This window comes from Pseudonaja textilis, chromosome 1 (assembly GCF_049901715.1).
Source record: "Pseudonaja textilis isolate UNSWEBS1 chromosome 1, rPseTex1.2, whole genome shotgun sequence".
In the NCBI taxonomy this organism is placed as follows: Eukaryota; Metazoa; Chordata; class Lepidosauria; order Squamata; family Elapidae; genus Pseudonaja; species Pseudonaja textilis.
The window spans coordinates 327,070,913-327,095,663 of NC_141990.1; the positions used below are offsets into that span (position 1 = coordinate 327,070,913).

Below are 24,751 nucleotides of genomic sequence, written 5' to 3' on the forward strand. Positions count from 1 at the left end.
AATTTTTTTTGCCTCTGCCTACTAGCATCCATCAGTATTCATCTGGCTAGTGTCCTGTCAGTGTGTGAAAGAGTTGAGAGCTGTTTGGAAACTAAAACAGTATTTGCTGTGTGAGCAAGAAAGAGACAGCAAGGAGCCTGGGCGTGCCTTAGCTCAACTGTTCTGTACTAAAGCTGCTTGGTGCTGTGAAACTAAAGCTGAAACTCCTCTCCTCTGCTTGTGTTTTGCATTTGGAACAGATTTCTTTTCAGGTGGGTAGGGGGAGTAGAACTCCTTAGCATCAGAGCGTATTAATAATAATATACAAAATACTAATGCTCTGATGATCATTTTGAAAAATCCTTTCTCAGTGAGCACCTAGAAGCCAAGAGGAGCATACGTGCCAAATTTCAAGTTTGTAGGCTTTATGGTGCTGGAGATTTTGTGATGATGCGTGAGTGGAATTTTGCTTTTGTATATATAGATTGATGGATGATCTATCATTAGCTATTGGTCATCTTAAAAACACTAAGTTTCTTGATAGCATTTGATGAAAGGAAAGGCAGTTGCCTTTATCCCATGCCTGTGAACTTTTGAAGATGCCCTGAGGGACTTTTGACACAGTTCACGAAAATTATTTTTAAGAAGCAGTTTTTAGCATCAAACAACAAAGAAGCATCTTCCTGGCAGCATCTGTATGGCCACTGTGGAAAATAATAAGAGGGTTTTTTTTTTAATCTGATCAAGGAGCATTTTAGGTTTTTTAGGGGAACGAACAGGAAAGCTATTAAAGTGATAGCACCGGATCCACCAACGTTTTCCATTTATTTCTCATAAGCATGTGGGCTGTGACCGCGTCTTAGGCTCAGATACAAAGGAAGACAAATGCCGCGTTTGTGGAGGAGATGGAACCACCTGTGAAACCATCGAAGGGATCTTCAACCATTCACTGCCGGATGGAGGTGAGGATGACTTCCTGAAGTTTAAAAATGAGAGAGCTGTAGGAGCAGAATTGACATCATTTCCCTCAGGGACACTTCTACTTTGAGAAAAATGGTTTCTGAAAAAAATGAACAACCACTGAGTTTGAATTGGGATGTTTTGCTTGTAAACAACACCCGAATGGCCAGTATCTGGAATGTCACGTGCCCTTTTGTCACAAGCAGTGTTTTGCAACTTTTAAAATGCGTACGTCTTCAAGGATGATTGCAATGACAAGGCAGAAATGGCCAAATGAGCAACAACGTAAACATAAACACTGTGCATTTGAAATTTTTTTGATCTGTTCATTGGAAAACCTGGAGAAAGACAAAGCTTGGCTAGCTAAACTAATGCCGAACTTACTTGCGTGCGTAATCACTATATAATTTAAATCAGGGGTAGCCAACCTTTTGGATCTCAGGCATCACCAAACTCATAATTTTAAATCCTACGGACCAGAGACCCTGGGAAAATCCCCAAAAAAATCTGCAGAAAAATTCCCCACCCCAGGTTTCCTACCGATCGATCATTCTTCATTTGGGATCTCAGGATACCATCTCCAGCTCTGTTCTCAGGGGGAGAGAGAGAGAGAGAGACTTTTGGCTTCATGCAAGGAAAGCAGCAGAAGCAGCAGAAGTCTTTATTTCCCTCCCCCAAACTCTGCCAGAATGGCGCATCCTCTTGGAGCAGGATGCCTTGCAAGGTCCCAAAGACTCGTTTCTGGCAGAGTTTGGGGGAGAGATAGAAAGACTTTTGCTGCTTTCCTTGCACGCAGCCAAAAGCAGAAGAAAAAAACAGAAAGAAGCAGTCCGATGGCCAGGCGAGGCACATGAGGCGAGTAAGACAAGTTCTCCCCCTCCGCCCTTTCCCCCCACCCCTCACTACCTCGTGTTGTTTGCAATGCAAGCGACGCAAGCCTTGTGTTTCCATGGGCCATGTGGGCGGCGCAGCCTTGTATTCCTGCGCAGCCTGGATTAATTGCTTTGGGGGTGACATTTCTCTGCGGACCACCAAAATTTTCTCGTGGACCACCAGTGGTCCCCGGCCCACTGGTTGGCAGCCACTGATTTAAATTACAGTTTAGATTTCATTTTCATCTTGATAAATCTAAATCACGTTTATAAGAAATGGGGCAGGAAGTTGTTTTGGTCAGTCCCTTCTGTCCCTTTTTGTGTTTATATAGTATCCTAAATCAGAATTTAAGAAAACACTTTCTATATTCACATAATTTGTTGTGCCCCCCCAAATTAAACCATATTACAATTTAGTATTATGGCCAGATTAACTCAATGTATTAACGCTGTGGTTGGATTCTCACAATACATTTAATCACAATCACAATCACCCAATCTCTTTTTAGAGAGGTCAGAGAGGCCGTCTATCAACAGAGGGGGAGGGACCACCTATTTCCTGTCTACAACAGAGTCCTTTCAGAAATCCCAGGAAGTCCCACACTATTTGCATTCAGATTCAGGTGGCCCTGAAGATACAGATGAATCCCCAAGTGGCCTCAACGACTCTCAGAGTGCTAACAACCAAATGACTGCAAAGAATATAAATTCTTCAGTTAGAACTGAAGAAGCTTCTTGGATGACAAGTGAAATGTTTTTAGGGAAAAAAAACAAGGAAATCCAGTTGCCTTTTGGCAAAGCACCTTTGGAACTACCATGACCTGGATGATTGAGAATCTCTGTAGACATCAATCTCTTTTTAGCCTAGCCTAGCATATTGCACGAACATCGTCTATAACTCAGTGATTGTGTTGACAGTTTACACGCATAAAATGCCAGTCCCAGTTTTTTTAAAAAATCAAATAATAGAGAATGGAAAGTTTTTCATAAATCATGGCCAGTTAGAATAAGATATACCTATCCAACCTGGTGCCCTCCAGATGTGCTTAAAGTGCAAAGCCAAGATAAAAGATAATATTTGGAAGCTGCTGTTTCAATATAACTGGAGGGCACCAGGTTGAAGAAAAGTTCACAGTTACCCAAACAAGGTTATTAAAATACAGAGATCTGACTTCAGTTCCTCAGACCACAATTTCTGTATATTCTGAGAGTTACAATCGGGTGGGATTCTACCGGTTCGGACCAGTTCTATAGAACCGGTTGTTATGATTCTGGGCAGTTTGGAGAACCAGCAAATTGTGCCCCTGGCTGGCCCTGCCCTTCTCCTCCCCTCCCAGTCAGTCCTTATCGCACATGCACGACATTGTGCGCATGCACGACATCTCTGACTGCGTTCTCCCCTACCTAGTCCCTCCTTAAGGTATTTCTTTCCTCCCCGCTCCCAATGATCAGCTGTTCCGATCAGCTGTGCTGGGATCCCCCTCGTTGTCTTACTGCTTCGCCCAGGAGGCTTCCCTGAGGCCCAGTAGGAAGAAAGGGGAGGGAGGTACTGCCCCCCCCCCGCGTTCCATTTTTTGCCTTCCTGGGCCCCAGTGAAGCCTTCTGGGAGCAAACCCCCCCCCCCAGGAGGCTTCCCTGAGGCCCAAAAATGGAGGCAAAAAAATGGGGGGGGGTGTTGCTGCCAAAAAAAGAAGCCACGCCCACACAGTCACATGGTGATGCCCACCTAGCCACACCCACAGAACTGGTTGTTAAAAAAATTGAATCCCACCTCTGGTCACAAATCTCACCACACTTACTTGCAAGATTATGTAAAATTACCCTGTGTAAGATGTGCATATTTGATGCAACTTCAGTAAGTAAATACTTGGTTATAAATTCCACACTCTTGTTTTTAACGTTGTTTTTCAGGCTATGAGGAGGTGATTCTGATTCCCAAAGGATCTGTCCGCATTGATATCCGGGAACTTAATTATTCTCTCAATTATCTTGGTGAGAAGTTTGTATTATATGGGAAATGTTTGAGGTCTTATGTTCTTGAAATGACTTTCTGTAGATGTTCCCCCAGCAATATTTTTCTGTCTCTACCAGCTTTCCTGTAATTCAGAATATGCTAAGGAGAAATTCTTGCTTCTCTGGAGGTTATTTTGCTCATTAGCTTAATTTGTCAGCCTTTCACAGTAAGTAAGAAATATTCAAAAAAATGGAAGGAAACAACCCGAAGGGTCAAAATGGGGCCTATTTTTTTTTCTTCAAAAAGCTGGCATTGTTTGCAATAGTGGCAAGTATCTGTAGCTCGGGTGGAGGTTCATTCTCCGAGTTTGTGGATCGATATCTGAACATTTCATTATCAGGTTAGGTAACATCTGCAGCAGAATTTAGGGAATGTCGGTATTGGTATTCTGTGTCAACTCATAAAACATTCCTATACCTGTTTTAGTAGTTGCCATTTAAAAAAAAGGTGGGGGGAGAAAAACTGGAAGAGCAATGCAGCAATTTGGAAGCAAAAGTACATTCCAACTCTCATTTTTAAAATACTGTAATTAAACCACCAGGGCTTTTGCTTGCAAATATCTTTAATTGGAGAACATGAATGATGACGCCCAGCCTGTGAACGTGCTCAATTGGAGAATCTGGTTTATGAGACGCCCGGGGGGAAGGGCGGGGAACAGGGTCACAGGTGACTGTGAATTACGTATGCCAGAGTTGGCTTCATACAGGGCAATACCAGTATGTCGCCTCTAATGAATCCCTTTTTTGAAGTTTGGCTCGAGAATCATGATTTAATTATAGGGCTATTGCTGGAATCCTGACAGCCTGCTTATATGAGCTTCATGTGGTCAGTAGGTCTTGTGATGGTAAGGTCACATCAGGTGAGGGTCACTTCAGGTCAGGGTCTTGTGATGGGGCAGGTGTGGGTCACAAGTAAGGTGAGGTGTCAGGGACCCACATCTGACCCATCACAAGGCTCCTCACAAGACCCTTGTTTGACACATCCTGCACCTGATCCATCACAAGACCCTGACCTGAAGTGACCCTCACCTGACATGACCTCACCATCACAAGACCTACTGACCACACAAAGCTCTTATAAGCAAAGAACACCAACACTGACCTTCCCTAAATTCCGCTGAAAATGTTACCCTGGTAATGAAATGTTCGGAAACCAACCAACAAGCTCGGTGAACGAAATTCCACCTTCAGTTGATATTGTATTGTAATTTTTAACCTAGCACTGGTCAGTCTTCAGAAAATAAACCTGGTTGTGGCTTACTGTTGCATGCCCATAAAGAACCTAAGAACTTTCTATGAGGTTGGAAAGAGCAGAAGAGACTATGAAGTAATGCCAGCTCAGTGCATGCCACCTAGGGCAACCACTAGATGGAAGCAAAGAGATTCAGAAAACTGTAATTCTTTGCCGCCATTAGTGGTTATTGTTATTCCCGCGTGTTAGTGTTTGGGGATAAACCCCCAAGCAGAGTATGCAGCAGCAGTCCAGCCAGGCAGGCAAATGAGAGAGAGAGTGGGCCCAAGAGTATACACACACTGGAGACAAAAACACTGTTTGTGGTTTTAAAATAGTTATTTAATTCACACAGAGATTAAGAAGTGTCATTCAGTCCATATATCATTATCCAGTATATCTATCCAGTTATCAAGTCAATTAACAGTCAGTACAATGTCCTTATCTGCTTGTAAATCTTCTCCTCCCGATACCTTTCTCTCAAAGACAACGCTGAATCCTCAGCTCACCAAACAAACAGTCCTTGTGTTCAGTTGAAATGGTATCTGGCACAGTAGCCATCCAGAGTAAGCAGATAGACGTTCCAACACAGCAGACAGCAGACCAGGAACAGAACCAGGTGCATCCAGAAGCCGGGTCTATTACGTTTCCCTTCCTACCTTTATGACTGCCTGCAACCGCACCCACAATGACATTGCAGTTTCTTGTGCTTAAAGCTACAAAAACACTTAATCTTAGGTTTACATATTTATTCAACCCAAACCTGGTTGGTGTATCCATATACCCAACATTCTCCCCTTTTGGGTGAGATAAATATGTAATGCCTTTACATTCTAAACCCATATTTTTCACAACTCTCTAGATGCTTAATAGCACCTTGGGCTTTGGTAAAATGATCAGCTACATTGTCCTCCGACATGCAGTACTCCAGCTGTATCAATTTACTCTGTACAGATTGTCTTACATTAAGATACCTCAAATCTGTATGTTTACTTCTCGTTTTAACTGCAATATTAGTGGCCATTTGAATTGCTGCCTGATTATCTTCATGTACAACTATGGGGTAAGTTACAGTTATACCCATATCCTTCAACATTTGTTTGTACATAATTAACTCAGTACACAATAAAGATAAACAGGAGAATTCTGCCTCCATAGTAGACAAACTTATATGCTGTTGCCTTATTGACTTCCAGCCTATTAATGTCTTACCCAGCATTATGGCTGTTCCTGAAGTCGACTTTCTTGTGTCTCTTTCTGATGCAAAGCTAGCATCTGCATAAGCACTCAATATGAGATCACCTTTTGGTTCTAAATACAGTGCATGGTGTAATGAACCTTTAAGATATCTTAGGATTCTTTTCAATGCTATCCAGTGACATTGAAGCGGATCAGTATTGTGTCTTGCCAGCTGGTTAATACTAAAAGCAATATCTGGCCTTGACCAATTGCTAATATATGATAAGCTACCAATCAAAGATTGATATAGTTTCTTATCACACTTGGGACTTTGTGTATCCATTTTGCAAATATCCTGACTCATTGGAGTCTTTGCAGGCTTACAAAGTTCCATCTTATAATCTATTAGCAATTTAGATATCTTATCTTCCTGAGATATCTTAAAACCTTTCTGTGTTCTCAATATATTCAATCCTAGATATCTCTTTATCTCCCCTAATTGCTTGATTTTTATTTTCTTGGCTAATGATGTGATTATTTCATTTGCTTCATCATTAGTCTTAGTTATCAGAGCAATATCATCAGTAAACAACAATAATAATGATATTTTCCCATTCTTTTCTCTCTTAAATAGACATGGGTCGGCTAAACCAGCTTTAAACCCTATATTGGTCAGTTCCTTCACAATATACTGGTTCCATTCATAGCCCGATTGTTTAAGACCATAAAGGCTCTTTTTTAATAACCAACAATCATTATCATTATTATTGTCTCCTTTAAATCCATTAGGCCTTTTCATATAAACAGTATGTCTTAGTGGAGCATGCAAGTAAGCAGTTTCCACATCTAAATGGTTAACTATATATTGCTTGCTTGCTGCCCACACTAATGCTGCCCTTAAAGTTGCTGCTTTCAGACTAGGTGCAAATACTTCATCATAGTCTTTTGCACTTTGTCTAAATCCTTGGGCTACTAACCTTGCCTTATGGATTGTGTTTCCATCCTTATCAGTCTTTATTTTAAAAATCCACTTGCAGCCAATGGGTTTTTCATTACTAGGTAATCTCACGTTTTCATACACTTGCATATCCTTCAGAGACTTCAATTCCTTATTGATAGCTGCATACCAATTTTCTTTCTCTTTAGAAGGATATCTTTTAATCTCATCCACAGTATTTGGGATTCTATTTTCCTGGCACACTGTATTAGCCTGGTATCTATCAGGCGGTCTAGATATACGTGTAGTCCTTCTGGGTATTACTGGGCTTCTTTGAGTTACTACCTGTTCCTCATCTTCAGCTATTTCTTCCTCTAGGGGCTGTACTTCTTCCTGTACTTCTTGCTTTACATCTTTCTTAAAGTTACAGGGATACTTAATGGGATTTCTATATGATTCAATAATCACCTCGTTATTGCTATCCTGCTCTAACTTATCCCATCCTACGTGCTCTAGAAATTGGGCATTGGCACTACATAACACCTTAGATGTGCCTTTCTCCCAAAATCTATATGCCCTATGGTTAGCTTGATAACCAACGAAGAATAATTGTTTAGCTCTATGTTGCCCTTTACGCCTGAGTTGTGTAGGGATATGCACCCATGCTGGTGCACCAATGTGCAGGTAACTCAAATCAGGCTTCCTGCCATGCCACATGGTGAATGGTATTTCACCAGTGGTTGAGTTAACAACGTTATTTAATAAATGATTAGCACACATTGTGGCCTCCCCCACAAAGAATCAGGTAACCCAGAATCAGTTAACATAGTACGGGTCATCGCCTGCAATGTTTGGCCTCGCCTTTCAACATATGCATTGTGTTGTGGTCTGTATGGTGCAGATGTCTTATGAGCTATTCCAGCTGCCTTTAATCTATTCTGGAATTTGCTATTAACAAATTCCGTGCCATTATCTGTCACCAGAGTTATAATTTGCCGTTTGGTTTTTCTTTCAGCAAACCTTAGCCAGTTGAAGAAATGTTGATATGTTTCAGTTTTGCTTTTCATTAGGTAGCAAAACCCATATCTAGAGTAATGGTCCATAATGCTCAGTATATATCGAGCACCCCCATACTGGGTTTCTTTGGACCTATAATGTCTGCAAATACTACTTCTAAAGGTTCTGTAGTTTTGAAACCATTTAGCCTATTTGCAGGCATTATTTTACTCTTATCTTCACAACAGACATTACAACGCAAATACTTATCACAGGGTTTTAACCTTATTCCTTCAGATAACTCTACTGTACGTTTTAGCATTTTAAAATTTACATGCCCCAAACGCCTATGCAATAAATGGATACATTCATCATGAGGCTTGATATTATTAAATACAGTCTGTGCCTCCCCTTTCTTACTATCATGTAAGACATATAATGCTCCATTTAAAGCTGCAGTTACCTTTTTGCCGTCTCTTTCCAGTATGCACTTATTATTCTTCATATCACAATTGCTAAACATGGCCAGTTCAAAGGATTTCTTTGGCTTCTTTACATTCTGGCTCTTTCCTTTTCTGCAGAATCTTGCCAAATGTCCTCTGCCTCCACAATTAAAACACTTTTTAATTGTGTGTGCCGTTGAAGATAACTTCTCTTCTTCCGGGTGCTTTACTTTACACAGCTGGTTTCTCTCAAGCTTTGAAGATAATTTCTCTTCATTAGGCTTATTCTTATCTTCCCTCAGCTGGTCACGTTCACTCCTTCTCCTGGCTTCTTCTAATAGCCTGCCGGTTATCTCAGTTACTGATAAACTGTCTTTAGGCAACACCTCTAATGCAGTCACAAAATCATCATAGCTTCGATCCAAAGAAGACAGTATAATGTATACTTGTTGCAACTCATTAAATATAAGCTCTTTTTCTTGTAATTCTTGAAAAATGCTTTTCATACAGTTTAAATGAGTTAACATGTCTCCATTTATCTCAAGATGTGTTCTAAACAGCTTCCGTGTAAGATTGATATGAGCTCCTACACTGTCTCGAACATAAATCCTTTTAAGATTATCCCAGCATTCTGCAGCATTTTCCACTCCACGGATATGAATGAGTTGCTGGTCAGACAGGGTGAGACCTATGATGCACAAAGCCTGCTCATTCTTTCGTTCATAGTCCTGTATCAGTTTATAATCCTCTTCATCGTTAGGATTTAAGTTAGATACATCTGGTGGGTTTGTAATTATGTCCCACAAACCTTCTCTTCGTAGCAGTAAACTACATTTCATAGACCATGAAACATAGTTTGTTCCATCTAGTCTGGATATCATGGACAGACTTGGCAAATTTACTTGTGCCATTTCTCTTGAGATAAATAACTATTCAACAAACAGTTTGTTCAGTAATGTGCAACTCACCCCAAACACTCACTGGTATATCCTGGTTAGTTAGACTGTGCACACTTCTGGGCCCATAACCAATGTTAGTGTTTGGGGATAAACCCCAAGCAGAGTATGCAGCAGCAGTCCAGCCAGGCAGGCAAATGAGAGAGAGAGTGGGCCCAAGAGTATACACACACTGGAGACAAAAACACTGTTTGTGGTTTTAAAATAGTTATTTAATTCACACAGAGATTAAGAAGTGTCATTCAGTCCATATATCATTATCCAGTATATCTATCCAGTTATCAAGTCAATTAACAGTCAGTACAATGTCCTTATCTGCTTGTAAATCTTCTCCTCCCGATACCTTTCTCTCAAAGACAACGCTGAATCCTCAGCTCACCAAACAAACAGTCCTTGTGTTCAGTTGAAATGGTATCTGGCACAGTAGCCATCCAGAGTAAGCAGATAGACGTTCCAACACAGCAGACAGCAGACCAGGAACAGAACCAGGTGCATCCAGAAGCCGGGTCTATTACGTTTCCCTTCCTACCTTTATGACTGCCTGCAACCGCACCCACAATGACATTGCAGTTTCTTGTGCTTAAAGCTACAAAAACACTTAATCCTAGGTTTACATATTTATTCAACCCAAACCTGGTTGGTGTATCCATATACCCAACACCGCGGCCTAAATCTCATAGTCCTAGCGCAGAATACAGTACAACCTGCCAGTTTCTGAACCACCGCTGCTGCTGTTCCTCCCTGCAGTTTGCTTGTCTGCACAAGCCTTAGGCACCAGGAGAGATCTGCTTCCCCAAATGTAGGCTGTAAGCACTTGACCAGATTACCAATATTGCAAGGTGGGAAGGGGCGTCTCGTTTGGTTTGGTTTGCCTGGGGCTTGGTTTTGTTGTCCCCAATTTGGGTCTGAGCCTGGTGCCAAAGACATTGAAGAGCACCAGACATGAGGTGCGGATTTTGTTTCCTTTTATTGAATAGAATTTTAAAAAGGTTTATACATTTTCACTAAAGTAGAAGGCGGGATATATGAAAACAAATCATGTAATAAATATTTTAGAAATAATCTAGCAATTGTCCTGTTGGCCTCTAGCCGTCCCCATTCCTAAGCCTTAGCTGATGAATACTCCAGGAGTTATCTAATACACGTTCTATTTGCTCCATGTTTTCCCTCTTCCTAACTTCTAGCTGAGCTATGTAGAATGTCTAATTCTTTGATCCTGTTATCAGTCCTCAAATCACCTAGAATCAGGGGTGGGATTCTACCACTTCGGGTGAACCTCTTGTTCCGATGTTCAGCTCGATCTGGAGCAGTTCGCTGCAAAAAGGAAGTGGGCCCGCCTGCCTGCCCCGGCTCTTTCCTGTGCTTGATGCCTTTGTTTAGAGAGCTCAGCTGATTCGCGCAGCAGAGTGATTTGCCGTGCCTCAGCTGTTTTCTTCACAGAGGCTGCAGTTGAAGGTAAGCAAGGGCCTGCCTTTCTTAAACGCGGAGCACACGGGCGGAGCGCGCGATCATCAAACCGGTTGTTATACCAGTGGAATCCTACCCCTGACTAGAATTGCTACAAGTGAGACATGCACGTACCCTCTGTGAATGAGCATTCTTTGTTCTTGCCAGACGGACTGCAGAATTATAGGCTTCCCAGTTTTATTTCAAGTATATGCCACAATGGCCTTGCTTCGTTTTAGCAGACAGCCCATCGTCAGTTGAAACAGTTTCTTTTGGCTTCTTCTTCCAGCTCTGAGAGGAGAAAACGATGAATATTTTGTCAACGGGAAACTTTCGATCGACCCTCCCCGGCGCTTTGACATTGCTGGAACCACATTCCACTACGGGCGCTCTCAGGATGAACCAGAGTCTCTGGAGGCCCTGGGCCCAACTAACATCACCCTGATTGTTATGGTTAGTTAGGGGTGGGATTCAAAAAAATTTTACTAGCAGTTCTATGGGCGTGGCTTGGTGGGTGTGGCTTGCTGGCCGTGGCCGAGGAAGGATACTGCAAAATCTCCATTCCCACCCCACTCCAGGGAAAGGTTACTGCAAAATCCCCATTCCCTCCCCACCCCACTAACCTGCTTTCCAGCTCCATTCTCCTGTGCAGGGCAACCAAAGGAGACCCAGCCGATCAGCTGGGACTCAGGAGGCAGAGAATAGATGGGGGCGGGGCCAGTCAGAGGTGGTATTTGCTGGTTCTCCGAACTACTCAAAATTTCTGCTACCGGTTCTCCAGAACTGGTCAGAACCCACTGAATACCACCACTGGGTTAGTTATAAAGTTGAGCCAAAAGAAGTGATGGGAAGAGGAAATATTAATTTGGTAGAAAGTTTCACTCAAGTTGAGCAAGAGTGCCTCACTGGATGAATTTTCAATTGTGAAAGAGATGAGGAACTGCTCATTAACATGATCCTTTTTTCACGGGCTAGAATTACCCAAGTGACTTAAATTTGTTTCGCACAGCTGATTCATTTTTATAAAGATCACTGAGGAGATAAGTTTGCCTTGCGATTAGTATGCAATATATTTCCCATCTGTAGCTGTTAATCTATTCGTTCCTTTGTTAAATTCATAGAGTCACCTATCTTACTTCTGTGACTTTGGGCAGCTTGCAAAGTTATGAAGACAAAAAGAAACCAACCAAAATTATAACTGCAAAAGTCACTAAAACATTAAAAAAAAACAATAAAAACCTTTAAACTGTAAAAAATTACAATCTGTGAGAGAGCGCCGTTCATTTTCCTAAGAGTATAGCCACCCAGCAGGCTGTGCCCCAATATCACTGGATTCCCCAGGTCGAGTGGCAAAGCCAGATCTTCAGCCTCTATCAGAAGGCCAATGTAATGATTTGTGCGAATGACCTTGGGAGGAATGGGGGGAAGAGTTGCTGCTGCCCAGGGAATGATCAGATAAGAGAAGACATTGCCTGCAATTACATAATGGGCAGAAAAAGAAGTTCAGAAGCCTCTTCTCACCCCTTCCCCAAATAGTTCCCAGGCTGTAAAGGAGAGAGTGGGCAATTTGTAATTCCAGACTTGCAAGATTCCATCAATGCAATCTTACAGTAAAATAAAATTAACTCATCTGGTCACGTTTCCTGTCTGGCCTGCCTGTGAAGGCTGATATGAACCTTGCAAGTTTGAAAGTACAAATCTTCCCACCATCTCCTTCACAGCCTGAGAACTTTGTGGGGCGGTAGGGAGTGTTTCCTTCTGAGCTTCTTTCTCTGCCCATTATGCAACTGTGGGATATACTCTCTTTTATCTGATCACTCCTAACCATCAATTCTTCCCCCTGTTTCCCAAGGTCATTTCCACATGCCAATAGAGCCAATAAGGTCAGGGCCAATCTGACCTCAGGGGTATTATGTTTTAAAGCCCAGGCGAGGCAGCAGAAAAAGCTCTCTTCCTGGGCCTTTAGATGAGATCCCTTCAAGGTTGGGATCCACAATATGAGCTTTATGCCAGACCTGATGGGACAGGTGTGTTTGGGGTAAGTCTGTCTCTCAAATATCCCAGCCGCATGCCATGCGGGGCTTTGTAAATCATCACCCACACCTTGAATTGAACTTGGCAGCAAACTAGTAGCCAGTGCAGTTCACAGACCAGAAATGTAATGTATGTGTCAGGATTCCGGCAGTTACCCCCAATTAAATCATGAGTCTCGAGCCAAACTTCCAAAACTCGAAAAGGATTTATTGGGAGTTAACATGTCCGGCACTGCCTGGGTATAGCCGACTCCGAGACACATCATTCATTGTCACCCTTGACCCTGGTTTCCCCCCCCCCTCATATTCTCCAATGGGACACATCCATAGCCAAGAGTCATCAGTCATGCTCTCCAGTTAGAATTTTGCACTGCAGAAACTTCAGTCACCTAGTTACTATCTTTGAAAACTATTTATGGAGTGCACTTCTGGCTGGCCACATCCCTGACCCGGTTGCCTTTCGCTTTCCAAGCTGCAGCATTGCACTTTCAAACCCCTTTCCCTCCTCCCATACTGTTGGCAACTCTAAAAAGACCATAGAAATATTTTATGAGTTGACAGTATGTTCATCTAGATGCACACACACATAACCACTGTATTTAATCATATCAACTCATAGTTGCTCTCATGCGTTTGGCTATGTTATGTTTTCATACCCAGAAGGCAATCTTTATTTGAATGGAATCACTGGAGCAATGTAATAGCATAGTTGTTGAGGCCTCAAAAGTACAGTGAATGGAAGAAACAATTAAAAATAAAACCTCTCACCTCTCATTTCTTCCTGCAGTAAATGGTCGTATATGATCCTTTTCTTCCAGCAGTTTTGTGATACTGTTGCCTGTCTATTGTTATAGGTTCTTGTGCGAGAAGAATTGCAGAGGATCCGATACAAGTTTAATGCACCCATTGTTCGCAACTCCATGGTCCAATATTTATGGCAGTATGTCTCATGGACAAAGTGTTCTGCCATTTGTGCTGGAGGTAAGAGTGCAGTGATCCTGTTAAAAAAAGGCAGAAAGCTAACAATAAGTTGAATATTGACAGTTGGTTGTTGCTGATAGCAATAGCAATAGTACTTAGACTAACATGCAGTACTGCACTCTAACTACTGCGCCACCATGGCTCATAGCTAAACATTGCAAAAAAGATTTTCTTAAAATGTTTCTACAACTTTCTCCTTCTCATATTTTCACTTTGAAAAAAAAGATTTTTTTTACAAAATAGTAGTTCCCACTTTTTGTATAACAATGGAGTCTAATAATAGCAACTACTATCATTTCATCTATTTTTTTTGTTTCACATAAAACAAGCAAGCAACCTATCACAATTAAAGAAATAAGAACATACATTAAATATCGCCCAACGTTCATCGCTATTCACCTTATTGATTACATGTACACTTCATATAATTTGTACAATAACATCTGGATTTCCTTCGTCCTGTGCAAAAATCTAGTGTCAAATGGCATATTTACAAAGTACTGTCATGCCCTCAATTTTGTCATGTGTGCACCTAGTCTCAGAATGAATTTCAAGGCATAAGTTACCCTTCACATGATCCTCTGAATTGGCTTATCTACAATGGGCTTTACTCTAACCAGGTCAGCTTTGATGCTTTTTTTGTTAGTGTTTCTCCCAGACATTATACATTTAATGTTAAAACAAGATTTGCTTTTGTTCAATTGGTCTGTGGGGGCGTAGCCTTTTCCAATGTCAGAACCATGATGGTGTAGTGATTAGAATGCAGTATTGCAGGCTGACTCCACCAACTGCCAGGAATTTGATCCTGACCGGCTCAAGGTTGACTCAGCCTTCCATCCTTCCAATAAAATGAGGACCCAGATTGTTGGGGGCAATGGGCTGACTCTGTAAACCACTTAGAGAGGACTATAAAGCACTATGAAGTGGTATATAAGTCTAAGTGCTAATGCTAATCAGTGATCATGTTCTTTCTCAGTGACACACCCCACAAATGTTCATCTACATCATGTATTTCCACCAGTTATTGCATAGTATGATAAAATACTTCAGGAGCAAAATGCCAAAGGGCATGCAATCTATATTAACCATATGGTTTATTAAACATACATGGGCATTTTTTCAGTAGTATGTGACAAAACTCTGCTGCATCTAGCTTGGGAAATATCTTCATGTCTATCTGTTTAATTTTTCTTGGGATGTCATAATGTCTTTGAATTTATTTAATTCTTTGAGATCCAAGCAGTCTTTCATCTTTCCAGTAACATATAACCATGGAATGAACCCCTTCAGTTGTATCTTCGTGCACTAAATAATTCCTATCTCCATTTTAGCCAGTTCTGCTTTCGGTTTTGTTCTCAATGCTTTGGGTATGTTTATTATAGCATGTATTACAAGTTCTGTGTCTATATTGAGAATATTCTGATGAGTTATTGGAAAACAGCCAATACTTAGAATCACAGAATCAGATATGTAAGGAACTATAAGGTTCACCTAATCCAGTGGTGGGATTCAAAAAATTTTACTACCGGTTCTGTGGGTATGGCTTGATGGGCATGGCATGGCTTGGTGAATATGGCAGGGGAAGGATACTACAAAATCCCCCTTCTCTCCCACCCCACTAACCTGCTTTCCAGCTCCGTTCTCCTGTGCAGGGCAACAAAAGAAGACCCAGCCGATTAGCTGGGACTCAGGAGGCAGAGAATAGATGGGGGCGGGGCCAGCCAGAGGTGGTATTTGCCGGTTCTCTGAACTACTCAAAATGTCCACTACCAATTCTCCAGAACTGGTCAGAACTGCTGAATACCACCTCTGATCTAATCCAAATGTTGAGAGGGACAGGAAGACCAATTAAACCACACTCAACTATTTCCAGTCTCTTTTTGTCAGCACTTTAAAGTAGCAACTCTACTTTATTTTTACAGGTATAATAACAGAATCATGATAACCTCACAAAACTCTTTTCCCCCTCTTGTATAGTAAATCAAAGTGGGGTAGTCTTGAATTTCTTCTAGAAATCTAGAAACTTTAATTAATATTGGTTTCTCAAAAACTTTAGAAGTACCCAACTGAATGTATTTGTGTTCCCTTTATAGCACAATACTCGCTGTCTGCAGACCTTTAAAAATAATATTCTGGGGTTGGCAAGTTGCTTTCTGGTCTTCAAATGCCTATTATTTGATTAGGAGATGTTCTGGATATTGACAGAAAGGGGGAAAAAAAACTACCCTTTTCTTGATAAGGCCACACTTGGAATACTGCATCCAGTTTGGTTGCCACAATATAAAAAAGATGTTGAGATTCTGGAAAGAGTGCAGAGAACAGCAACAAAGATTATTCAGGGACTGGAGGCTAAAACATATAAGGACCTGTTGCTGGAACTGGGTATGTCTAGTTTAATGAAAAGAAGGACCAGGGGTGACATAATAGCAGTGTTCCAATATCTCAGGGGTTGCCACAAGAAGAGGGAGCCAAGCTATTCTCCAAAGCACATGAAGGCAGGACAAGAAGCAATGGATGGAAACTAATCAACGAGAGAAACAACTTAGAACTAAGGAGAAATTTCCTGACAGTTAGAACAATTAATCAGTGGAACAGCTTGTTCCCAGAAGTTGTGAATGTTCCAACACTGGAAGTTTTAAAGAAGAGATTGGACAGCCATTTGTCTGAAGTGGTGTAGGGTTTCCTGCCTAAACAAAGGGTTGGTCTAGAACAGCGGTCGCCAACTGGTGGGCCATAGCCCACTGGTGGGCCTTGAGAAAATTTTGGTGGGCCGCAGAGAAATCTCACTCACAGAGAAACCCCACCACCAAAGCAAGTAATCCAGGCTGCGCAGAAACACAAGGCTGCACTGCAGGAACACTTCCCCTGCCCGCTCACTCCTTACCCGGCAAACTTGCCTGCTAAAATTGCTATTTTTCCTTTTTCCAACCATCATCTGTTCTGCTGTGCTGGGAGATTTAGATTAGCTAGGAAGCCGGAAATGGTTGGATTTCTTGATTTCTAGCTAGTCTTTTGAGCTTCGGCTCTGCTTCCCTTAGGATTGAAGGTTTGCTTGCAAGTAACTTCAGTGCAGACTCATGGCAAGCAAATTTGAGAGACTGAGCTAGCTGATGGCAGATAGGTAGATTACTGAATGATTCTGTGAGCAACTCAATCTGCCTGCTTTGCCTGATTTTGGGTAAAAGTTGCTCTTTTTTAAATAAAAAATTCAATATTTACATGCATGGTTTGTTGTGAGTTAATTTTGTGAGTTTGCTTGCTAGCAAATTTTATGTGACAGACTGAGCTAGCCAATGGCAGATAGATAGATTTCTGAATGAATCTGTGATTCTGTGAGCAACTCAATCTGCCTGCCTGTTTTGCCTGATTTTGGGTAAAAGTTGCTCTTTTTTTAATAAAAAATTCAATATTTATATAAATATTTATAATATTTACATACAAACCATGCCCAGCCAGTCACATGACCACCAAGCCACATCCACAAATTAGGCCATGCCCACAGAACCAGTTAGTGGTCCCTGGGATCTAAAATTATGAGTTTGGTGGTCCCTGAGGTCCAAAAGGTTGGTGAACCCTGGTCTAGAAGACCTTTAAGGTCCCTTCCAATTCTATTCTATTCTATTCTATTCTATTCTATTCTATTCTATTCTATTCTATTCTATTCCATTCCATTCCATTCCATTCCACTCCACTCTATTGTTGTTATATTATTATATTATATTATATATTATATATTATAATTATATTATATATTATTATATTATAATATTATATTATATTATACATATTATATATTATAATATATTATTATATTATATATTATATATTATATAACATATTATTATATGTTGGAGATTTTGCTTCCTCACTCAGCCTTCCCCATCATCCCACAGGCAGTCAAGTTCAACCCGTTGTATGCAGGAATCAAGCTGACAGCTCCACGGTGCTCAATCATTTCTGCAACCCTGAAACCAAGCTACCGGAGAGGCAGCGGCCATGTAACACTGAGCCATGCCCACCAGCGTGAGTTGAATTTTTTCTAGCGTTTGAAGGGATGCATTTAAAGGGGTGTGTGCAGGAGCTCTTATCAAAAGGGAATGAGGATTGAGGATGGGTGCTATACAGGACAAAGCAGCAAGGGAAAGAGAACATATGTTGAATTTGAACATACAAAAAAGGAAGGGTCAAACAACAACTTAGAGCAGGGGTGTCAAACTCAATTTCATTGAGGGCCACATCAGGGTTATGTTTGACCTCGGGGGCCGGGTGGGTGTGGCTCACTCGTGTCAGGGGCTCACCTCCCAGGCTTTGTTTTTAGCTGCGACAGCCTCCTGCAGCGCTCTGCCAGGAAAAATTGAGCTCGCACACGTCCCTCCTGAGCTCCGTTTTTGCTGGCAGAGTGCTGCAGGAGGCTGTCGCAGCTGAAAACGGAGCCTGGGAGAGCAGCACACGGCCCTCTAGAGCTCCATTTTTGCTGGCAGAGGCACCGTGGGCCAGTCTTTCAATGTTTCCAGAGCAGCTTCGGGGGGCAGATCTAAGCATCCCCCAAGCCACATCCAGCCTGAAGGCCTTGAGTTTGACACTAGAGAGTGGGAAAAAGGCAAACTTACAACAGCTTATTTAGAGACCACTCGAACTTACAGTGGCATTGAAAAAAGTGACTTATGGCTGTTTTCTACAGTTAGGACAGATGCAGCTTCCCTGTGGTCCTGTGATCAAATATGGGGCACTTGGAAACTGGCATGTATTTATGACAGTTGCAGTGTCCCGGGGTCATGTGATTCCCTTTGTGACCTTCCAACGAGCACAGTCAATAGGGAAGCCAGATTCACTTAACAGCCATGTTAATAACTTAACAACTGTTGTGATTCACTTAACTACCGTGGCAAGAAAGATCATAAAATGGAGCAAAACTCATGTAGCAATTTTCTCACTTAGCAACAGAAATTTTGGGCTCAGTTGTCATAAGTAGAAGACTACCTGTACTGAGTGCACCTCAAGGCAAGGATGTGTTATGTACCCTCACAGTGAGCAGAATCCATTACCTCAGGTAGTCAGGGAAATTAAATAAAGATTAAATGAGCTTTGTTAAATGAGCTAAATTTAAGACTGTGGGAGATAGTTGATCAGATCAATTTTTGGAGTGCCCATCACACACTATCTCCCATTACTGTTGTGATCCGCCGGCAGCCTGCAGAGATGGCAGCAGAGTCAGACAATGGGGAGGAACATGGACCAGTCCAGGAGTCTGGGGAGGACTTGGACAAGAGTTCTGCATCCGATACAGAGATGGGGCCAGGGCCATCTTGGAGTTATGTGCTGACTCCAGAGCCTCCAGAATCTGACAGCAGCGAGGCAGAAGGACAAGGGGAGCTTGTGTGTGCAGAACAGTGCACGTGTGTGCAGAGCTGCCAGAAGGCAAGAACAATTAAGACAAAGGGGGCGACTCAGGAGTAAGGCTTGGAGGTGATTGGCTCTCCCATAAGACATAAAGGAGAAGCAAAGGGACATGAACCTTTGCAGGAAGCAACTTTGTTCTTACTGGTCGGTTTGAAACCTGATGCTTGGTGTTGAATTTGTGTTCCATTTCGGTCTTGTATAACTAATTGGACATGTAGTCGTTGGCAGCATTTCAAGGAAGATAAAGGTGCGTGCTTATCAGACTTATCCTGAAGGACTTTGGCAGACTTCCATGGGACTATTGACAAACAGTTTGAGAGTCATTACAGGCTGTGAATGACTAAAATTCACAGCTGTTGAAATAAAGAAAAAAGGGTTAGGGGATTAAGGTGTGTTTGTTAGTATCTCAGTTAGCCTTGGTCAGAACAATTACATTATCAAGAGTGGAATGGCAACAAGACCGACAAGTTTCAAATTTAGGCAGGATTAATTTTAGCCATGCCCTTATTTTGCTTTCTGTTTCCCATCTCAACTAGTTGGGTGATCGGGAACTGGTCCGAATGCAGCCGCAGCTGCAATCAGGGAGTGCGGAGCCGAAGCGTGATCTGTCAGCGCAAAATCTCCACCACAGATGAGAAAACTCTGGATGATTCCTCTTGCAACTTGCCACGGCCTCATGTGCTGGAATCCTGTAATAATCACACCTGTCCTCCAGAATGGGTAACCCTTGACTGGTCTGAGGTAATGAGCTTCTCTTCGGGCCTTCTCAGTCTGGCACCTTCCAATTTTATTCTGTCTGTCATTCATTCATTCATTCATTCATTCATTCATTCATTCATCAGTCAGTCAATTTGTCAACCAATTAATTTATTCTCCACCTTTCTACTCAACAAGCAGCTTACAGAAGTAAAAAGTAGAACATAAAAGAGAAAAATAACCTGAATGCTATTAATACTAAGTGAAGTAACAAAAGCCTGGAATAAAGGATGTATCTTCAGAAATAACCAATACACAGGAAATGTACCGTTATGGAGTTAAATACAGATAGTCCTCAAATTACAACCATTTGTTTATGACCAAAGATACAACAGCACTGAAAAAAGTAACATGACCATTTTTCACACTTATGAGTGTTGCAGCATCCACATGGCCACATGACCAAAATTTGGGTACCAGGCGATGGGTGTATTTCTGACAATTGCACTGTCGCAAGGTCATCTGATCACTGTTTGTAACTTTCCCAGCCAGCTTCTGTCAAGCAAAGTCAATGGGAGAAACCGGATTTGCTTAACAACCAAATGATTCACTTAACAACTGCAGTGATTCGCTTAACCACTGTGGCAAAAAATGGGTTGTAAAATGGGGTTCAGCTCACTTAATAACTGTGATGACCGAGAGTGTAACACAAATGTAACAAAATCCAAAACATAAATAAATGTCCTTTAATGCCTCCAACTTGGCCCCACTGTTAAATAATTCTCAGTTGGAGTTAAAACTTATTCAAAAATAGTCTTCAAAAGAAAGCAATACAGTCCAAACTTAATGAGCAGATAGAGGTGAAATAAAAAACCAAACAAACTACAATGATGAACTTTCCACAACAGAACAGGATAAGTAATTACCAAATTAAAGGAGATAACAAGGCACAGTCTGTTGGAAGGACGCCAGCCAAGATAACTTCAGCCCAAAATAAAACACGCTTTGCTTCTGGCAACGCTATGTTTTAACCGTCTCTCTTATATACTATTCTCCCCAGCTGCGACCAATGAGGGGGATCATGGCCGCTTCCTCTCTCGTAAGCCAAGTTGTTTCCTTCTCCGTTCCTCCCTGTGTGTCCAGGATACAGAGGGGTTGGGCCTGATTCTTCCTCTGACTGCCCAGCCGGCCTCTGCCCTTCCCCAGCCTTCTTCACAACCTCCAGAGCCACACCTCCACTCCCTGTTGGCTGTTCCTCCTCTCCCTCAGAGTCCGACTTTACCAAGGGTATGATAATAACTGTCTTGCTTAGCAGCAGAAACTTTGGGCTCAATTGTTATAAGTCAAGGGCTACCTGGCTTTTCCTAAGGGAATGTTACGCCAGCGGCCCCCAACCTTTTGGGCACCAGGGACCGGTTCCGTGGAGAGAGGTTTTTCCGTGGACCAGAAGGGGCATGGTTTCGTGTGCTGCTTGCATCCCACAGGTGGGGCTTTGCTTGTTCGCATGGACTGGTTTCTGGCATGCCTTGAACCAGTACCGGCCCCCACAAACTGGGGTCGGGGACCCCCGTATTACAGTTTGGGAGCAGTGCAGAATCCCCTCTCGTGTGTGCCAGAAAGAGGGTTCTTTGAGAGCAGGACATCTTCAGAAAAGCCTCCCTTGCAAATCTTAAGTTGAACAGGTTCATGACAAGAGAATTCTCTCTCCTAAGCACTTTAGGACTTTAAAAGTCAACATTGTCCCCTTAAGTTTTGTCCCCTAATTGATAACCAGGAGAGAATTCCAGTACAGGTAGTCCTCAACATATGGCCACAATTGGAACCAAAATTTCCAGTGCTAAGTAAGGCAGTTATTAAGTGAGATGTGCCTGATTTTACAACCTTTTTGGCTATGGTTCTAAAGTGAATCACTGCAGTTATTTAGTTAATCTGGCTTCCCGCGTTGACTTTGCTTTTCAGAAGCCGACTGGGAAGATTGCAAATAGTGATGACATGATCCTGGGATACACAATTGTTGTAAAATTATGTTGGTTGCCAAGTGCCCAAATTTTGATTGTGGGACCATGGGAAACGCTGGTCATACATGCAGAGACTGATCATGTCACTTTTCTCAGTGCTGTTGTAACTTCAGGCAGTTGATAAATAAATAGTTGTAAGTCAAGGACTACTTGTACCAGGCATATACCGTGTTGCCCCCAAAATAAGACCTATCCTGAAAATAAAGACCTAGCATGTATCTGCATTTGCACCCAATATAAGTCCTATCCCCCCCCCCAAATAACGCCTACTTAAGCACCTGTGCAGCCAGCCAGCCACCCATTCCGTCTGACTGCTTGCAGTGCCACCGACACGAGGTGAGGTGAGGTGGAGTTTCCCCACATGTCCCACACCGTCTTACCTCAGTGTCCCCGGAACCAGGCCATCCACACCCCAGTAGCTGCCCCAAGGCAGGTGTCGGGGCATGGATGGCCTGGCTGCTGGAGCCCCGAGGTAAGCTGGTGAAGGGCATGTGGAACAACTCCACCCCCTACCTTGTGGCAGTGGCACTCAAGAAATAAGACTTCCCCCCAAAATAAGTCCTAGTGCTTATTTCAGAGCCCCAAAGAAAATAAGACCGGGTCTTATTTTCAGGGAAATACGATAACATATCTATACCTTGTAGTGGCTAACTGTTCCATGTTTCTTAACCTTAGCAACTTTAAGATATGTGGACCAACTCATTTCTCCAGCCAACATACTTAAAATGTTAAGACTGAGAAACACTGGTCTTGTTTGCATATTTCAAGGATAGCTCTATCTAGCACACTACAGTGGTTAGGATGAGAAGAAGCCAGGCTACTGAGATCTATTCATCTCAGGTATGGCTTGCAATAATTAGTTGTGCAAAATGTCACACACCATGGTTACCATCCATAACCCCAGTAAATAGCTAAAGCGCTCGAGATTGAAGCAGATGATGTATATAAAACTGTGGTTCTCAAACTGGTCCACAGACCCCTGGGAGGGGTGCGGTGTCACCACAGGGGGTCCATGAAAGCTTGAAGATGTCAACTCATAAAATATTTCTTTTAGAGTTGCCGACAGAAAAGGAAGGGGGAACAGTATAGCAGCTTGCAAACCCGAAACTGCATTCCGTACATGTTTTCAAAGATAGTAACTAGGGGACCAAAGTTTCTGCCACACAAAATTCTAACTGGAGAGCACGATTGATAACTCTTGGCTATGGATGTGTCCCACTGGAGAATATGAATTATGATACACCCAGGGGGTGGGGGAAAATACAGGGTCAAGGGTGACAATGAATTATGTGTCTCAGAGTCAGCTACACCCAGGCAGTGCCAGCATGTTAACTCCCAATAAATCCTTTTTAAGTTTTAAGTTTGGCTCATGATTTAAATGGGGGTAACTGCGGGAATCCTGACAGAAGAAACGTTATGGTTTAAACCCTGAAGTTAAGTCTTGGGGGTCCATGTCCATAGTCCAAATCCAATATCCAAGGTATTTAAAGGGAGTCCGTAATGAAGAAAAGGTTGAGAATTGCTGACATAAGGAATTGGACCAAGACTGGGTTGACCCATGATCAAGTCCATCCTCAACCATAAAGTTCTTTCCGGTATGCCTTCTTTCTCCCAGCCCAAATTCTCTCAGAGGGTTGTCGCAAGGGGGAGAATATTGTACATTACTCTGAGGTCTTGGAAGAAACACAAGCTATAAATCTAATGAATAAACAATAAATAACTTCTGGGAAGCCTCTGAGATATCCTCAAGCGCCATGTGTACCAGATGTTAGGTTCATGACTTACCACTGTTTGTGTTATAAAATAATTTTGCTGGCTGCAACGGGAAACCAAAAAAAAAAAATACATTGAACTTTCTGCCAAGCTCACGGCAAAGTCACAACATCCACACCCGAGATGATTTCACCGGTTTATTTTCTACTACCCCAGAGGCTGTCAAACAGCATGGGAATTGCAATAAATCGCAACCAATAAGTGAATCCCAACTTTTTCCTTCCTTGTAGTGCACTCCGAATTGTGGGCCTGGTTTCCGTCATCGCGTTGTCCTTTGCAAAAGTGGCGACCATCGTGCCACACTGTCTACCTCCCAGTGTCGCGAGAGCTCCAGACCCCCAAACACCATAAGGTGCAGCCTTCGGCGCTGTCCGCCCCCGCGGTGGGTCACTGGCGAATGGGGAGAGGTACACAAAGTTTCTTTTTCTCCTACAGTTTTAAAGCGCTAGTCAATAATTGTTCAAGAGGCACAGCACTGCATGCTGGGGGCACTGAATCCAAAGGCCAGAAAGCCAGAGAGAAGAAGCTATTGAAAGCTGATCTGCCATACTGATTGGTTTTAATCCAAGATAAAATCCTTTTGAGGTCTGTTTTTTTTCCCCACAAAGTAACTGAAGAATAGTTATGTTTCTAGGGGAACAAGTCAAAGCAAGTTCACCAAATCATCCTTTGACGCATTCAGAGATTAATAATCAGTGGTGAGATTCAAATATTTTTACTACCGGTTCTGGGGGCGTGGCTTGGTGGGCGTGGCAGGGGAAGGATACTGCAAAATCCCCATTCCCTCCCCACCCCACTAATCTGCTTTCCAGCTCCATTCTCCTGGGCAGGGCAACCA

General features: G+C 42.4%; 1 protein-coding gene and 1 long non-coding RNA gene across 2 annotated transcripts in view; one reads left to right on the forward strand and one right to left on the reverse strand.

Annotated features, from left to right (window-relative positions):
• The window catches only part of ADAMTS10 (ADAM metallopeptidase with thrombospondin type 1 motif 10), an 81,035-nt gene that overhangs the window by 51,320 nt on the left and 4,964 nt on the right, over nucleotides 1-24,751 (forward strand). Inside the window, exons 17-23 of the mRNA XM_026698996.2 lie at nucleotides 818-941; nucleotides 3,723-3,803; nucleotides 11,302-11,465; nucleotides 13,900-14,026; nucleotides 17,920-18,049; nucleotides 19,963-20,167; nucleotides 24,144-24,320. Coding sequence (XP_026554781.2) covers nucleotides 818-941; nucleotides 3,723-3,803; nucleotides 11,302-11,465; nucleotides 13,900-14,026; nucleotides 17,920-18,049; nucleotides 19,963-20,167; nucleotides 24,144-24,320 — 1,008 coding nt within the window. The remainder of the gene's footprint in view (nucleotides 1-817; nucleotides 942-3,722; nucleotides 3,804-11,301; nucleotides 11,466-13,899; nucleotides 14,027-17,919; nucleotides 18,050-19,962; nucleotides 20,168-24,143; nucleotides 24,321-24,751) is intronic.
• Nucleotides 828-16,329, reverse strand: LOC148128394 (uncharacterized). Its single transcript, XR_015741313.1, has 3 exons — nucleotides 16,252-16,329; nucleotides 13,814-14,043; nucleotides 828-955 (listed from the first exon to the last, which is right to left on the reverse strand). It is a non-coding gene; the product is annotated as an uncharacterized LOC148128394 (long non-coding RNA).